General features: G+C 53.8%; 6 protein-coding genes across 6 annotated transcripts; 3 read left to right on the forward strand and 3 right to left on the reverse strand.

Moving 5' to 3' along the window:
- Positions 1–2,648: 2,648 nt before the first annotated feature.
- EJ05DRAFT_484669 (uncharacterized protein) lies at positions 2,649–3,943 on the reverse strand (the record flags this gene model as incomplete). Its single annotated transcript, XM_033745363.1, has 3 exons — positions 2,649–2,913; positions 2,965–3,811; positions 3,892–3,943. The coding sequence occupies 3 exons, from the start codon at positions 3,941–3,943 to the stop codon at positions 2,649–2,651; spliced, it is 1,164 nt and encodes a 387-aa protein (XP_033602206.1).
- Positions 3,944–6,189: 2,246 nt separating this feature from the next.
- EJ05DRAFT_474817 (retrograde transporter) lies at positions 6,190–7,271 on the reverse strand. The gene is made up of 4 exons (XM_033743675.1): positions 7,147–7,271; positions 7,080–7,094; positions 6,607–7,020; positions 6,190–6,545 (listed from the first exon to the last, which is right to left on the reverse strand). Exons 1-4 carry the CDS (start codon positions 7,201–7,203, stop codon positions 6,435–6,437), a joined length of 597 nt encoding a protein of 198 aa, XP_033602207.1. The 5' UTR covers positions 7,204–7,271; the 3' UTR covers positions 6,190–6,434.
- A 237-nt stretch (positions 7,272–7,508) lies between these two features.
- On the forward strand, positions 7,509–9,459 carry EJ05DRAFT_474819 (PLP-dependent transferase). Its single transcript, XM_033743676.1, has 2 exons — positions 7,509–8,074; positions 8,138–9,459. The coding sequence occupies exons 1-2, from the start codon at positions 7,578–7,580 to the stop codon at positions 9,204–9,206; spliced, it is 1,566 nt and encodes a 521-aa protein (XP_033602208.1). The 5' UTR covers positions 7,509–7,577; the 3' UTR covers positions 9,207–9,459.
- On the reverse strand, positions 9,333–13,535 carry EJ05DRAFT_436672 (IkappaB kinase complex, IKAP component; the record flags this gene model as incomplete). Its single annotated transcript, XM_033741759.1, has 4 exons — positions 9,333–10,774; positions 10,828–12,213; positions 12,263–12,355; positions 12,407–13,535. The coding sequence occupies 4 exons, from the start codon at positions 13,533–13,535 to the stop codon at positions 9,333–9,335; spliced, it is 4,050 nt and encodes a 1,349-aa protein (XP_033602209.1).
- Positions 13,536–13,760: 225 nt separating this feature from the next.
- Positions 13,761–15,053, forward strand: EJ05DRAFT_474820 (uncharacterized protein). Its single transcript, XM_033743677.1, has 2 exons — positions 13,761–14,486; positions 14,552–15,053. The coding sequence occupies exons 1-2, from the start codon at positions 13,844–13,846 to the stop codon at positions 14,716–14,718; spliced, it is 810 nt and encodes a 269-aa protein (XP_033602210.1). The 5' UTR covers positions 13,761–13,843; the 3' UTR covers positions 14,719–15,053.
- A 523-nt stretch (positions 15,054–15,576) lies between these two features.
- On the forward strand, positions 15,577–16,756 carry EJ05DRAFT_474822 (zinc-binding oxidoreductase-like protein CipB). Its single transcript, XM_033743678.1, has one exon. The coding sequence runs from the start codon at positions 15,653–15,655 to the stop codon at positions 16,697–16,699; it is 1,047 nt and encodes a 348-aa protein (XP_033602211.1). The 5' UTR covers positions 15,577–15,652; the 3' UTR covers positions 16,700–16,756.
- The last annotated feature ends 482 nt before the right edge of the window (positions 16,757–17,238 follow it).

The raw sequence follows: 17,238 nt of genomic DNA on the forward strand, positions 1-17,238 counted from the left end.
GTGGTGGTGGTGGTGGTGGTGGTGGTGGGTTTTTTGATACGGCTGGCTTGTACGCTGGTGTAGCGGGCGTGGAGAGATGTGTTTGTGGTTGTGCGTGTGCTTTCACGTGTGCTGGTTGGGCTTTGGCTGAGTACCGGTCCGCATAGAGGGCTTCGGGGAGCGGGAGGCTCGTAGACGGGCGCGATTGGGCGTGCTGGGGCGTAGTTTGCGGTGGATAGATATGTAATCTTCTGATCGATCGGTGGGGCAGGCGACCGCGGGGCAGGTGAGCGTCCGTTGAAGGCATGAGCTTGGAGTGATGGCGATGTAGCCATTGTGATAGAGGGTAGGGTCAGAGATGGAAGTGATGCTCTCGCGTGAGGGTGCTGGTCCATGGCGGATGTCGATTGTGTGTGCCATGAATTGCTGCTATCTGGCGACGTTCTACCACTCTGGAGATTGACACTCTCTGGTAATGAGTTTGATCGCATACCAGAGGTATACCGGTGAAGATCACTGGTACTGTCAAGATCTGGAAGGCGTACCATCTTGGGACTTGCAGAGGGTACAGGCTTTTCCAAGTAAAGAGCTGTAGGAATTGGGGGGAAAGAGGGCATAAGAACAATGACTTGGGGAAGATAGACAGAAGAGTCGGACTATGTAATGTTGAGAGCAAAAGATGAAAAGAATGCGAATTGGGAGATTATAGACTTGAGCCAAAGGTCTGTGTGTATATGTGTGTGTGTGTGCGTGTGCGTGTGCGTGTGTATTTGGGTATTTCACCAGCAGGTCCCCAATTAGCATCCGAACTGAGAGAGAGAGAGAGAGGAGCGCCATGCCATAAACACGGCCGTGTTGCAGGGCCGTTGGGGTATCCCAGGTCTACAACGGTCCCAGAATGCGAGGAACATCACAGGTAGTACGACGGTCCCCAAAGAGGAAGACAAAGGGAACTTTAGACTGAGTGGAGCGACAGGGCAAGGCGAGTGAAGACGAGTAGGTAGCAGTCAGGCGCCCTTGCGTGAAGTTGCTGTGTGTGTGTGTGTGGTCAATGGCCACCAAGTTTGTTTGCGGCGCGCAGGGTCTCCGGAAGGCTCCATGAGTATCCGCGGCGGGATCAACCTGGGATGAAGTGGGAACTCAGCTTGCACTGCATCCAGCGTGCTGTGAAGCTCTCTATGTATGGCATTCAGTCCGGTGTCGTGTGGAGTCGAGTCGAGCGGGAGAGAGACAGAGATAGAGAGCGGATGGAGAGCAATGCGGTGCAGGTTTCAACGGTTACTACTACCCATCTACGTTTCGTGGCTTAGCGGTAGCCGGTGGAGACATCTATTTCTCGCAGTTCTCTCTCCTCCTACGTATAATATAGCCTATAGAAAAGACTGGCTGTGCAGGATATTCGTTGAGCGGGTCTCCATTATCGCCGCAAAAAGAGTCAAAAAAGTGACGACGTCTCGGAATCCAAAGTGATGATCCTCAAATAGCACACGCAAGCAACCATGTAGCCAGGTCGCAGATTGGGTCTGTCTTCTGTCTGGCTGTCTGTCTGGCCTGACTGTCTGTCTGGCAAGCAACATGAGAAGTGACGATAATAGTAGTAGTGTTTGCACGCTCTACACGAACATACAGCCAGCCTTGTGGGTGAACCGAGGCTCCATGTGCTTTGCTCTCTGTTTAGATTGCACGTTGTGCGAGTTGATAGGCAGTCAGCCAGTTATTGCGATGCGAATGACTCTTGACGTGCCGATTCCTGTGTGACGAGGACGTCGTCTTCCTACCAAACATGTCCTGGAAGTGCGCACAAAGTACAAGGATGCGAGGAGCGTGATGGTGGCCTGCTCTCTCTGAGAGAGCAAGGCCTAGGTTGCGCAGGCCCCACAGCCGTTGGAGCGCAAGATTGCTTCAGACTCGTGCTCGTCGCAGAAAAGTGATGAACCGCATCTTCTCCCGTCCAATGCGGCACGATGCATGCTGGGCGGCGATTGATGAGGAATGAGTGGGGTGATGGAATAAATAGGCGAGCGGAGGGAGATGGGAAGACGAGGATGCATGGAAGATGGGCCATGCATGGAAGACGAGCATGGATGCAGGGATGATGGATGCTTTCAACGGCGAGACGACTCATCCAGCCACTATACACGAGTCAGGTATCATGTTCTTGAGGGCCTCCTTCAGACAGGCAGAACGCGTCTGTTAGGCGGATAGTGATATTGACCACGCACTCAATAAACAACTCGGATACACTTGTCAGTGGATGATCAAAAAAGGAAAACGACTCATGTTGCTCAATCTGGACTAAGGCATATAGACATGGAACAAAAGGCGACGGCCAGAGAACTTCCCAGCAGACTTTCAAAGGAAACCATAACATCACCTGCCGCCACAGCTGTCGCGGCGAGATTCCCTTTGCCTGTTCGTTCTCTGGTCGTTTGATTAAAAGTATTCCCCAAAAGAGCCCGCCATAAAGCACGATGCTTTTCATGTGTTGAGACACACACCACCAGCGGGCGAACCGGTGGCACATCTCAAACGTCACGTCCGCTCTCCAAGCACAATGGGAATAAACACTTAGATGTTGCCCTCGTCGTTGTGCTAGAAACACCTCCATACCCGCCGTATTCGTATTAGTCTATGCATATGATGATGGATGCGGTAGTGCCAGCGTTTGTTTATAGCAGTGTGAACATGGCAAGGCCCGTCAGGCCCAGGAAGGCAGACATGCCGAGCTTGATAGCACCACTGCCTTCGTCAGAGTTGGAGGGGTTGCCGTTCAGGTTCTGCGGGTCGTCCTGGCTACCAGCGCAAGTGATTCCTCCGCGAAGAGGCTTGCCGTCACCAGTCAGACCGTCATAGTAGTCACAGACGTCGGTGATGTTCTCTGAGCTCTGGAGGTTGAACTTGCCGTTAACCTTGTTCAACTTGGGGAGTGTGACACTGCGCCATTGTAAGCAATTGTCCTTGGATTTCGACTTGGGTCCAACTTACTTGGTGAAGTTTCCGGCAAGATCGACAGCAGCCTCGACATCGGTCAATTCCGGGAAGTCAAGTTCCTTGAGTTCGGAGTTGCCACCAGCTGCAAGGTCTTCGCCCACCTTCTCGAGCAGAGGAAATGAGACATTGTTAAGCTTCTTGTTCTCAGTGAAGGATAGCGAACCAACAGTCGTCAAGTTGGGGCAAGCCAGATTCTCGAAAAGACTGTTTGTGAAGCCAAGTCCGCCCTCTACTTCAACCAGAGATGAGAGATCGACCATCGAGACGGCAGTAAGCTGGAGCTTCTTGGCAGACAAAAGGTTACCAAACTGGGCCGAGGTTTCAGCGTTGTTATCCTGGACGGTAAGCTCAGTGGAGACGTTGGTGACCTTGATGGCAATCTCCTTGAGGTATGGGTTCTGGGCGATGATCAGAGTATCGACAGTCTCAATGTTGATGCCTTCGAGGGTATTAAGCTGGGTGTTGCTGATGGTGATTGATTTGGCGTGGGTCAATTCCGAGGTGAAGCCAATGGAGCCGAGACTGGCCAGCGAAACCCATTTGAGGGAGTCTACGTCGGTCAATTTAGGGAAGCTCAACGAACCGAGCTGCGTGTCGGCCGTCAATCTGAACTCTCCACCAATCTTCTGGAGGTCGCTGGCACCCAACGAGCCGATGCCATTGTTCTCCTCCACGACGAGGTCACCAGTGATTTCCTTCAGGCCGCTGATCTGCACATCTCCAGAAACACCAGTGGCCATGGCAATGCTGCCGGTATAGGTCTTACACGAAGATAGGCCGGTGGCATCGGCATTGTTCTCGATTGTGGTAGTGGCCGAGTTACTGCATTTCTCGTCTTGAGCTGTGGCAGAGATTAGCTTTGTCCAAGGGGTTGGGCGACTACTGGCATCGAATCGAATCGGGCCCATGGTTGGTACGTACCAAAGACGGCAGCACTAGCGGCTAAAACGGGGAGGATGAATCTGAGAGACATTGCGTTGATGATTCGAGTCGTATTAAGTCGTGAACTGAGCAAGTAAGGTCAGACTGAAGACTTCATAGCGAGGACTCCTGAGATGGATTATAATACATACCCGACAAGTGTTGATTAAAACTGCAAACGGATGGGGCGATGTGGACGCGACTGAATGCGGAGACAGAAAGATGCTGGAGCGAGAGTAGAGAAGAAGAGGAAAAGGACTGGAGTAAGAGGACAAACGAGAGTAGAAGAAGCCGAAGACAGGCGTGTGAAGAGAGAGGATGGGAAGGCGAGGCTGCGAACGTCGAAGCTGCCGAGTCAGAAGGATTGCGTGAAGTGATGATGAAGAGAAAGAGAGAGAGAGAGAAGATACGAGGGAGGAAGTGAAGGGTTTGAGGAGAAAAGGAGAGGCGGCAAATCAATTGGTGCCAGGGCCAGGGTTGCCAAGGCGCTAGTGCTGAGAGGGACATTTACTACTAAATTGGCATCAACAAGCATGAGCCATGATGTGAGCACGTTCCACGCCACACACACACACCACACGGCTTGTCACTGTCATCATTAATCAAGCAAGCTGTACATTATCGTTATTGTCCTGGTCTGGTCTACAGATAAAGCATGCTACTGTAATTATCAAAAAGACAATTGTAGTACACTGACGCTTCTTTGAATTATCGGCTGTCTAAACTATGCCAACACACTATCTCCCCTATTGGCTTCTGCTCTCCATAACCCTTACCCCTTGGTTCGTGCAGGCAAACTATACTGGACGGCAAACTATACTGGACGAAATGCGACTATAGCCCCGTTGCCGTCTCGAAGAATGACCATCCTCATTCTACTGTACCTGAACACACATTATACCTAGGCAAATCCTCCTCTCCCCATACATAGTAGACCAAGCTTCCGATCATTCGATCTTCAAGGAGTAGGATGAAGGTGAAGACAGCAGCAGCATTTCTGTAACACCACCATACACGACCATTCGCCCCGCCAGCCAAACCACCCGCAGTCTCAAGGTCCAGCTCCAGATCACCACGTCATCTCCTCTCTGCCCACAAGACCGAGCGTATCCGATCCTGATATCTTGTCTGATAAGCTGAGATGAAGAATTGTCATGTTACAATGCCAGATAGAGCGATAGCAGCCAGCTTGAACCAGACAGGGGATGCCATGCCCATGCCCAATAGCACCAATTATGGATTGGTGTTTCAACGGGGCGCCATGCAGCGACTGTGGGTACAGTACAGCATCATCTCCTGCTGCTGCGCACGCACGCACGCACAGCGGAATATTGCCTGATTTATTCCTACTCTTTTCTGCTTTGCTTTGCTACAGTGCTGTGGTGTCTGTCTGTCTATCTGCAGGAGAAGATTGGCGTTGGTGATGGGCAGATAGATGACAACCACACTCACGTATTCGTGATGCGCAAAGGCATGACTGGCAGCTAAGAAGACAGACAGCTTTGCGCATACCGTCATGGTCGTCGTCGTCGTCGTCGCCGCCTTGCAGCCAAAACGCAAGTAAAACGCGCTTTTTCACAAGCTCGGCCTCGGAGTGGTGGCAGACAGGTCAAAGGGCAACAAAGCAGCCGACCAATCAGAGCGAGCGCAAGTCAAATTCCGGCCAAGCGTCCGTTCTTGAAACATCCATGGCGCGATCTGCAGGTAATTCGACTTGGAGTTGATAGTCTAGCGCGCTAGTCCCAGTTTGGCTAGACTGATGTCTGTCCGAGTCTAGCACGACCATTGAACATACTGTTCGCATCATTACCGAATCTCCTGACCTGTTGCACACACATCCGTTTGGTACATGCGCATACATTATATTATGGTGTTATTATATGAGCGACGTCATTTACTTTGTTTGCGGCTCCGATATTTGGATCGTGATCACCATCATCATCATTGTCATGAGGATGTATAGACTGCGATTGCGATGAGCTATCAATACGCCCACCCATATAACTGCTATCAGGCCCGAATTGCGCCCTCATCAAGCCTTCTTCCTTGTCACCACCCACCGACCCTCCTCCCTCGTAACCTCTTCTCCCTTCTTACCATCGCTAGGATCCTGTAGACGGACCGTATCTTGACTGTAACAGTCAGCTCTTCCCCCTCAGTTGGCACCTCGTCAACAAAAGGGCGTACTAGCTTCACTGGGTGGCTCAAGTATAGCGGCAAGCAGTCCAACATGTTATGTCGAGGGCACAGTACAGTACGCAGCGGTATCACCCGCCACGCCACATAACGGGCGATGATACCTCCCGGCTTCGGCACAGTATACGGGAGCGTTGTCCTGGTCGACCTTGCCATTCATTCTATAGAGAGCACACAAGCAGGTCAGCCATCTTGGGGAACAGTCTCATGGATCAGAGGAGGTCCTGCAGCTTGTCATCTCACAAGCTATGTTTAGAACACCTTGAGCAACATGCGGCGGATGACTGTAGTATGCGCCGAGTACGCACACAAGTGGCATTCCATTGTAGATTGACCATCGCCTCCTCCTATGATGCACCACCTTTTCTAAACGAGACCTTTTCTACCGCGACATTCTCCACCCCGTTGGCGTCCTTGCGTAGCTGGTATACGTATAATACTAACACGTCTCCTTGTACCTGCAGTCACGTCAGATGAGTGGCATAGAGCAACGCCGTCATTAGTAAAGGCCAAACTCACATCCATCAACACGAAGCTTGGCGTAGGGTCTTCCTCTTCTGTCCACCAATTCGTAGTCATCGCACCTGTTGCACTCCCGGGATTCACAAAGAACTTGCCCTCCATCTCGTATGCCTCAAACTTGTGTGTTCCGCCCCATAGCAGTATATCCACATCCATCTGCCGCGCTGCAATCAGCAAACTGTCGCCGTCTCCGGGCGGTATTATGGTGTGGCCATGTACGAAGCCAATGCGTAGCGATCCGTGCGTGACGACTTTCTGGAGCGCGAGATTGGGGGCGTCGACGTCAAAGTCGCCTTTGACAATCTGTAGGTCAGGAGCGAGACCGCGGAGGAACTCGTATGTGTCTTTGTCGGTTATGTTGCCCAGGCAGAGGATTTGACCTATTTTGCCGGGTGCGAGGAGCTTCTTGAACTGTAGGCAGCCGTGTGAGATGAGGAAGGTTCGTATGGACTCGTGCTTGGAAATCTGACCTTGGCGGGGATATCCTAGAGGGTGTCAGTACAATTGAAGGTAAAGTAGGCGCAATTGAGAACGTACTGACGCCCTGTCTGGTATAAACAGGTCACCTAGACATAGCACCAATCTGGCGGTCATGGTGCGGGCCTGGCCGGTGAGCTGGCACAGATGATATTGGAGAACAGTCGTGAGGCCTTTGAGATGACGGTTGCCGTAGACCGGAGTAATTGAGGGTTTATCAGAAGAAAGAGTGGTAATGGGCGCTTGACTAGATGCTTATGATAGCTATCGTGAGGGTGAAGCTTGAGTAGAAGCAAGCTGCCATGCTGCCACTGCTGCGCCACAGATGTACCAGCCACAATGTGTGGCGTGCCGACAATACCGCGAGAGGGGACAATTCACTTAGTATCATTAATACTGCATTATGTCTCTATTACTGTTGCATTCTCCATTTTTCTCCAATTGTCCTCTCTCGCATCTAGAACGTCACCATGCGGACTCTGTCACTATCAATGCCGCCTCTCCGCAGCTTCGGTGGCCCTAGCAGTAAAAATATTAGCAGTAGAAATAACAGCATAGGAAATGGACTCGCAAACAGACTGCTGCACTCACCCTCACATCCCCTAGAAAAGCGATCTCGTCCGCCCGGGTTTAGCTGCGATCCCGGCTATTCCCACTACCCCTCCTCCTCCTCTTCGTGCCTTCCAATTGAAGCTGCTTTGCCCCTCCGACTGCGGCTACCCTTTGCGACGCTGCCCGCTCCGATGCGCCTTCCTCCCCAACATCAACCGACGTCACGATTGTCGCTCATACACAATCATCTCAGCGCCGCTCCACCACTTTCTCACAGCAACAACACAAACAACAACAACAACAATCACATTCACTCTTCAGTACAGCCGCGCAGACTCCATTCCACCATGTCGTCACAGCCAGAGCACCCCACTCTCCTCATCCCGGGCCCAATCGAGTTCGACGATGAAGTCCTCCAGTCCATGAGTCACTTTAGGTAAAAGCCAAACACTACATATTCTCTCCGTTGTCTCACCATATCGCTAACGACCCTTCCCAGCCAATCTCATGTCGGAGCCCCCTTTGTCGAGACCTTCGGCGAGGCTCTCTCCATGCTCCGCAAGCTCTTCGTCACATCCGACCCCAAATCGCAGCCCTTCGTCATATCCGGCTCCGGCACGCTGGGCTGGGACCAGGTCGCCGCGAACCTGACCGAAGAAGGCGACGAAGTCCTCGTGCTGCATACCGGCTACTTTGCCGACTCCTTCGCCGACTGCTTCGAGTGCTACGGCGCGAAAGCAACACAGCTGAAAGCCCCCATCGGCGACAGACCGCAGCTCGATGCCGTCGAGAAGGCCCTAAAGGAGAAGAAGTACAAGCTCCTCACCGTCACACACGTCGACACTTCCACCGGCGTGCTCAGCGAGATCAAGGCCCTCGCAGCCCTCGTCCACAAGGTCTCCCCTGAAACTCTCGTCGTCGTCGACGGCGTGTGCAGCGTGGGAAGCGAAGAGCTCCGCTTCGACGAGTGGGGTCTTGACGTCGTCCTGACTGCCAGCCAGAAAGGCGTTGGTGTGCCCGCCGGGCTCAGCATCCTCATGGCCTCTGCCCGCGCCATCGAAACCTTCAAGGCGCGCAAGACGCGCGTGCCTTCATACTTTGCCTCGTGGAAGAACTGGCTGCCCATCATGCAAAACTACGAGGCCAAGAAGCCGTCCTACTTCGCCACGCCCTCCCCTCAGCTGATCCACGCCCTGCACACCTCCCTCACGCAGATAACGTCCCGCCCAATCGAGGACCGCTGGGCAGACCACAAGAAGGCCTCGCAGAAGGTCAAGCAGGCCATGTCCGACTTCGGCCTCAAGCAGCTGGCCTCCAAGCCCGAGAACCAGGCCAACGGCATGACGGCCATCTATCTGCCCGAGAAGATGGAGCCGTCGCAGGTCCTGCCCCCCTTGTTGAAGAAAGGTGTGATATTTGCCGGTGGTCTGCACAAGGAGATTGCGACTAAATATATTCGCTTCGGGCACATGGGCGTCAGCGTCACTGATCCCAAGCGCAACGATCTAGACAAGGCGATTGACGCGTTGAAGCAGACTGTCACTGAGGCGGGCTACAAGGCGCCATAGAGGATTCCAAAAAGTTGGATTGGCAGGTAGAATTTGCATCACTGTACATGTATGCTATGTTGGCATATACGCAAGACATATAAAGTCCACCATCTATAAAAGAAATGTAAAAACACAATTCTACTACTACCCAATCAGTCCCAACTTTTCAAACGCCTTTACAACAGGCGGCTCCCTCCTCACTCTACTCTCCTGCATCGAATCCCACAACACCCCATCTGCCCCCTGCGGCCTCTCACCATCAACCTCCTCCTCCCCAATCCCCCTTTTCCCATCCTCCTTCTCCGGCTCCCCTCCCCCCTCAACGCCCCAAACCTCAGGCACACACCCAACACAAGCATCCACCACTTCACCCATCATCCTCTCCACCGCCGCCGCCCTCTCCCTCATCCCCCTCCTCACAAGCCCCACCACCACCCTGCCCGCCTCCTCACTCGTCCGATTCACCCGCTCCACCAACCGGCCCACACTCCCAACCAGATACTCCTCCTCATACACACTGCCCTTCTTCCCACGCGCCCGTTTACGCTCCTCCCGCCGCCGGTTCTTGCTCGTTTTGCGCGTCGTCTGGGTGTTGAGCGTGCTGCCGCTGGCATTACTGCGCGCCGTGTAGCGGGTCAGGAACGTGCCTGCGGAGGTAGAGGTGGAGGTTGGGGCGAGGGAGACGTTATCTGGGATATCGTGTGCGGAGGCGTCGTTGGACGTGGGATCGCCGGTGTAGAAGGCGAGGGGGTCGGAAGTTTTCTTTGCGCGGAGTTCGCGGATGCGGGGGATTTGGAGGGCGAGTTGGGTGCGGATGTCGGCGAGGAGTTCGGTGATGGAGGCGGAGGCGTCGATGAGGGCGGTGTCGATGATGGAGGGGATGAGGGAGGGTTGGGCGTGGAGGGTGAGGAGGCGGAGGGCGTGGGCGAAGAGGGTGCCGCGGCAGAAGAGGCGGGCGGCGGCGGGGATGTCGGAGAGGTAGTCTGCGTGGATTGTGGCGGCGGCGGCGAAGTCTTTTGTTTCGATGAGGGAGTCGGAGAGGGAGGAGGCGAGGGCGTGGAGGGCGTCGGGGGTGTAGGGGACGAGTTGGGCTGTGGTGAGGGCCTCGCGCCAGAGGTGGGCGAGGGCGTAGGATTGGGATGCGGCGGCGTGGTCTTGGAGGAAGTCGTATGCGAGGCCGGCGTCGCGGAAGCGGTCGTTGGCGTGGAGGTGGTCGGCGTAGAGACGCATGATTTCGTTGAGTTGGTCGGGGGTGTATTTGACGAGTTCGAGGGCTTGGGGGTAGAGCTCGTGTTTCTGGGCGTAGGACTTGAATTCGTCGAATGCGGGGATGGAGTAGAGGTGGCCGAGGGCTTTGGCACGGCGACCGAGTTTGTCGTCGATTTCGAAGGAGCGGCGAAGGGGTGTGAGTTCTTGGAGGGATTGCATGTATGGGAGGTATTCTCGGGGGTCCTTTTGGGATTGCTGGGCGATGAGGAGCGTGAGCTCGAGGTCATATAAGCCCAGTGCATGATCGTAAAGATGGTTGACATCGGCGAGGAAGCAGATGTGCTCAGCAGCCGCTTCAGCTCGTTCGCTGTCGTTCTCTGTTGCTTTGGTAAGTATACATTACTGTCGTGACCACCTGATCGAGACTTACTACGAATGTCACCCACGACTGTGAGACCAGCTTCCAGGTCTGGTGGGCTCTTGCAGACGTGGGCTGTAATTATGTTCTGCATGTTGAGGTCTGGTGTCTCGCTGAGCTCTTGCAGAATGGCATCACAGATGCGATTGATTTTGCCACTAATTGCCGAGCCCCCTTTTGTACCAGGGAGACTGGTTCCATTGACGGCCGCGTACGTCTTAGAAGGATCAGATGATGTATCCTTGGACGTATTGCGGTACATGGAAACTGTAACGTCCTCTTCCCTTAGCTGTGAAACGAACAGATCGAGATAGCCGGCATTGTTGAGTTGCTTGATAAATGCGCCGACATTTTGGAGGAACTGATCCGGGGCGTGATCATAAAGTATGTTCATGTCAACTCTCTGGGCCCTACAGGCGAGAAAAGCCTCTTTGTAGTCGATCTTGTCAATGTTTCTGCGTATGCCATCCAGGACCATGGCTCTTGGAAACACAGTCTCTAGATTGCCTCGAGGCATCTGCAAGACAATACTGTAGGCCGTAGGCATGGCCGTGACCAGGCGAGCACCACGCTCTATCCTTCGACATCGCTCATCCAGTTCAGGTTCATCTGCCGGTACTTCCATGTCTAGCACAGTTAGCTCCTTGGATCTCTGGACACCAGACGGGGACTTACCTCTTGATGAAAGATGGACAAACTTAAGCAAGTGCTGTGTGGTGGTGAAGATGAGGTGTGCGGACGTGACAAGAAAGGAGGTGGCGTTTCGAGCTATCAGCCTTTCATTCGCATACAAGTTTCCACCATTGGTGAGACCAAAGGAAACGCTGTCGGCTGATTCCGATCGAGCGATATGTCCAACATTTTCCACCTCTCCAAGCGTGTGTGTAACCCTCACCGATGACACGCTTGCGGGAATGTTCTCACTTGGCTGGCGCTCCATCTCACCGGTAAGGGTCTCATACTGACTGACCTTGCCGTCTGGCTCCGTGAGGCAGAGATGCTGAAGATCGGAGCTCAGACTCATACCGCTGATGTTTCCATCCAGGGGAAATGTACCAGCAAGCTCGATATCCCCTGAACCTTCACCCCGCCAGCAAAGACTAGCGTTCGAGTAAAGGTCATCAGCAATCACGAAGAGCCAGTCATTGTCATTCAAGACTATCTGCCGGGGTATTGCGCTTTGCAACTTGATCTTACGGCGCGAAAGCAGTCTTGGCATACGCGGTCGCTTTGAGTCAAGATAGTCGTACGTGTAGACCTCATCATGCGTCAGAACAGCGACTTTTCTCCCCGACGGCGCCAAAGCGACATCTTTGATGCTGCCGTCTACGGCCACCTCGTGCAGTGACACCGGTGGCGGCACGTTTGCCAGACGCAACGGAGTGAGTTTCAGGTTTGCTAGATAGATTTAGATCCCGTTGCATAAGTGAGCGCGATCTGGACTTACCACCATCGATGACTGCAACAAGTCCATGGTCGTGAGGAGGCGAAGTAGAACCAATGTGTGACATCAACTCGAATTCAATGTCTTGGAGGCGCTCTGATTACTGGTCAGTCACACGCATGTTGACGGGACTACACTGCTCCATACCTGCATTGTAAATCGTGACCTTGTGGGGCTTTTCAGTATGCCACTTTACGCCCATAGGGCTTCCACTTCTCGCATCGGCAACTGTGCGGATTTCTTGCTTGAGGTAGTAGTGGTAGTTTCCCATGGTCCAAAACTGCACCCTGTCCGCCAGCGACACGGCAAGGATGGTAGAATCAACATTCCACTGGAGCTCGATGGAGCTGCCAAGCTCCTTTTGTTCTTCCGGTTTCAATCTCAGACTGAATTCACCGTGACGAAGCCCGTTCCGCTCGAAGAAAACAACATCAATCTGCTCATTCCTTCGTTGTATCCCTGCGATCAAATTTCCCGACGGTCGCCAGCTGAGTGCGCTCTCCAAGCCGTCTACGGGCTCACTAACACTGTCTAGGACACCATCTCGAGAATACACCCGGAGCATGCGGCGCTTCTCGTCTTCAACAGTGTTGAGGACTACATAAGCGCCGTCACCTCTCCAGCTTATCGACGTAGACCGATCATCCAAAGCGCTGAGGACACCCTCATCTACATGTTCAGGCATGGTAGGATCGCGCAGTGCCTTGGCCCTTTTGCCTTTGAACTGCGTTTCTGATTTGCCCCAGCCGACAGAGACATGGTTGGATACCTTCACATCGTCCGGGGTCAGAGTGATGTTGACAACGGCATCAAAGTCCTTGGTCATGTAGATTAGAGTCCCGGCATTCGTTGACAGGGCGAGCAGTTCCTCGTCCGGTGACCACGCAGCAGCCGAAATTCCAGCATCCACCGATCCTACGATTTCGATGGCATCTTCCCCCGGAAGCGGCTGTTCTCGGACAAGCACAATATCCCCTCCTGCCAGGACAAGACATACACTAGATGTGTCGGTGAGAAAGTGCAGGCTCAGGATCCTGTCACAGTCCAGATCTGGGTTCGGACATGGCGCGTCCCAAGTTGCGATGGTGGAAATAGTGTGGGCACCTTGTTTACCTTCGGCAGTGTAGCGTTTCAGTTCAATGACAGCCTCTAGTGGTGACGGTCCAAAGGCACAGATTACGCCGTCTGTGGTTGTATCCCACGCAGTTGCAGTTAGTGGGAGAAGCTGGTCCGGAAAAATTGGCGCAGAGTGTCGTGATATGCGGAGGTTCCGCATCGTGATGCTATGGCTGATGTTTTATACGCTTATTGTCATCCAGATCATGAAGTAATGAGGGCGATAGCTGTAGAGACTGTTTCATTCAAGAGAATGGTGCATCACGTTCCAGCAGTCGGTAACAATGAAGAATTGATACACTCAAATTTTAGTGGAGACGCCAAGAGTAGGGCTAAGCCAACGTCACTTAGGTAACTCTCATCATCGCCAGCTTTAAGGGTCCTTGCAAACTTCCAAACCTCACACACACACTCTCTCTATCTCCCCAACTTCGCAGAGCTATCGTCGTCGCATCTAAACTTCGCGACATGACGAAGACCTCACGACTCCTCAAAGCCCTCGCCTGGGCCCCCCAGCCCTCCTCCACCACTACCACGCTCTCCTCAACCCTCCCACGACGCAGCTTCTTCACCGCAACAAGAATAACCGCCCACTCCAAAACATCACACATACCCGCGCCCGCACGACCACGCCCCCTCTTCTTCACCTCCCGCCACCCGCTCCGCATCCGCTTCAACAGCAGCAAACCACCGCACGCAGCAAGCAAACCCGCCGCCCCCGGCTCAACCCCCAACCCAACCGCCCAGCTCGGCAGCCCAGAGCCCAGCTCGCTATCCGCACGCCTGAAGAAGCTGTCGCGCGAGTACGGCTACAGCGCGCTAGGCGTCTACTTTGCGCTCTCCGCGCTCGACTTCCCGTTCTGCTTTCTGGCCGTCCGGTTGTTGGGCACGGATCGCATCGGGCACGCCGAACACGTCGTGATTGGGGCGTTCTGGGATGTCGTTAGATTGGTCGCGCCCGAGGCCGGGAGACATCAGGGCGATAAGGCGGTTGAGGCGATTACGGGCAAGGGGGCGAGTGAGGGGGAGAAGCGCGCTGTGGCGGTGAAGGAGGGCATTTTTACGCAGGAGGTTGAGGATGCGCAGAAGGCGAATGAGGGTTCGGATGCTAGTAAGCTATTTTCCCGGTGTCTGACGAGTGATGCCTAGATGCACCATGCTAACTTTGCCATGTAGCTCTCTGGACACAGCTGGCCCTGGCCTACGCCATCCACAAATCCTTCATCTTCTTCCGCGTGCCCCTGACCGCGGCCGTGACACCAAAGGTCGTCAAGACACTGCGAGGATGGGGCTGGAATATCGGCAAGAAGACGCCCAAGGCGTCGAAGCCAGCGTCTTCGTGAGCATCACTTGTTGATACGATGAAGCACACATACATCCCCGGATTGTAAGATATAGATAGATGTACAAAAACGAGTCAAATGCATTAGGGCGTTCTCCCCTTTTTTTACTATGTAGATACATTTCGAACCTTGACACAGATCAGTCATCTCCAGTGCATTGTTGCAATCGACCAAAGCAGAGCAGTCCAGCTTGATCTGATCTGATCTGATCTGTTTTGTTCTGTTCGTCTCTGCTCTTCTAGAATGGCCAGGCAGGATAGTTATGTGAAAAGCAAGATCGACGACCTTTAGCAAAGCGAGCAAGACTTGCGACTTCGGGGGCACAAGTAATCACCAGTGACTTAATAGCATACATATCAAGCAACGAACACGAACCTTACCTTCCAGCCCTCGGACTTAACCCCCGGCTCCGTCTCGGCCCTGACATCTCCATCTCCTGCCTCAGGCACCCGTCCACAACCCATCCACCTCCTCGGCCATCTCGGCCATCTCGGCCATCGGAAAACCCACTCATTGGCCCCAAAACCACACGACCGACACCCCGACGCCCTGGCGAACTACACAAGGGCAATCCAGTCATGATCGATTGGACAGTCGGTGTATTCGGGCCAGACTAGAGGGTGGAAGAGGAATGGTTTGCGTCGGTGTATTGTGGGAGGTGGAATTGTATAACGGCTTGTGGAGAGTTTGGTTGGTTATTTTGGTTTGTCGATCAGTTAATCAGTTGATTTGCTGGATGAATGGAGATATCGGGGCCGAAGAGGAGGCCCGCAATAATCATATCCTGTGGGCATGGCATGGATGGAGGGATATATAAAGAGGATGCTGGGATGCTTCGTTCATGACTCCAAGCATTCACACAATTCAGTTCCAATCAAGTGTACTACATAATCACATCTACAACTCAATCATCCCACCACCGCAGCGATCTGCAATGGCGCCACAGACACACACCGCCGCCGTCCTCGTGGACAAGGATACTCACAGCTTCACCTTCGAGCAGCGTGCCACGCCCACGCCTGGCCCCAACGACATCCTCATCGAAGTGCATGCCCTCGCGCTGAACCCCATCGACTACATGCAGCGCGACCGGGGCTTCCCAGCCATCGACTACCCGTCAATCGTCGGCTCAGATATCGGCGGCATCGTCGTCGCAGTGGGCTCCGCGGTGCCGTCCAGCTACCCGCAGCCCGGCACGCGCGTCACAGCCTTCGCACCGAGCTTCTACGAAAAGGGCAAGCCAGACTACGGCGCGTTCCAGAAGTATGCATGTGTGTGGAAGGAGATGGTGACTGCCATCCCGGAAAACATGGGACTTGTGGAGGCAAGCACGCTGGGAATGGCGACCTACACGGCTATGAACGGGATCTACACGGCTGGGCTGCCGCTGGATGGAAGATATACGGCGACGGACAAGAAGGCGCTGCTAATCTGGGGCGGTTCGGCGAGTGTGGGCGCGTCGATGGTGCAGGTTGCGCGGATCATGGGCATCACGACGTATGTGACTGCGAGTGCGAAGAACCATGGGTTCTTGAAGACGCTGGGTGCGAGCCGGCTGTTTGACTACAAGGACGCGGATGTGGTGCAGCAGATTGTCGCTGCGGCGAGCGAGGATGGGCTGGTGCTGAAGCATGCGTATGATGCTGCTGGTGGCACCAGGCAGATCTTGGATGTGCTGAAGGAGTTCAAGGATGGGCAGGAGCCGGTGCTGGCGTCGGCGCCGGCGTCCATCTTTAAGCCAGATTCGCCGCGAGAGCCTGGTGTCGCTGTCAAGTTTGTGAAGTGTCCTGACGAGCCGACGGAACGAAGCAAGCACTTTGACTATATTGGACAGATATGGCTGAAGGAGAAGCTGGCGAGTGGGGAGTATGGAGTGGGATCGAAGGTGGAGTTGGTCGAAGGAGGATTTGAAAGTCTGGACAAGGCGCTCGATACGCTGAGGGCTGGTGTATCGGGGACGAAGCTGGTGATTCAAGTCTGATTGTCATGTAAGCGGTAGATTACGGAGTATGTCGATGTATGATGTTTCTCAATAGATCACAGTTTTCTCAACCAGTCTATGTTCGTGTTCAAGTGGTGTATATGTGTCCCCTGGTGACTGTGCTGTCAAGAAGATAGAACGTGTCCCTTGTTAGTCCCCAAGCAGGGAGGTTGAGAAGGTGGTAGGTAGGTCTCTCTCCAGGTCAGGAATGGCACATGCCAGGAGCGTCAACAGAGGGATACGCGCTCCCAAAACAATGACATCACGATGTGGTAACAGAGACAGGGAACATGGGGCTTGGAGAGAGTGGCCAATAAATGGGTCATGACGATGAGTTTGAATTGATGTCCTCGATACGAAGCGCCTCGTCGATAATAGACAAGCGTTGCACTTGGTGGTAGTATGAAGCGGCACCCGGCCATACTTCCAGCCGAGCGGGCAAAGCGGCCAATGAATGACATGTGGGCCTGAGGCAGCATCTATTGCACCGCTTACAGAAGGCATACAATAATACCAGTAGCCAGGTGATTGCCAAGTGG

The sequence above is a fragment of the Pseudovirgaria hyperparasitica genome, assembly GCF_010093815.1.
Source record: "Pseudovirgaria hyperparasitica strain CBS 121739 unplaced genomic scaffold EJ05scaffold_5, whole genome shotgun sequence".
NCBI classification, from domain to species: Eukaryota; Fungi; Ascomycota; class Dothideomycetes; order Acrospermales; family Acrospermaceae; genus Pseudovirgaria; species Pseudovirgaria hyperparasitica.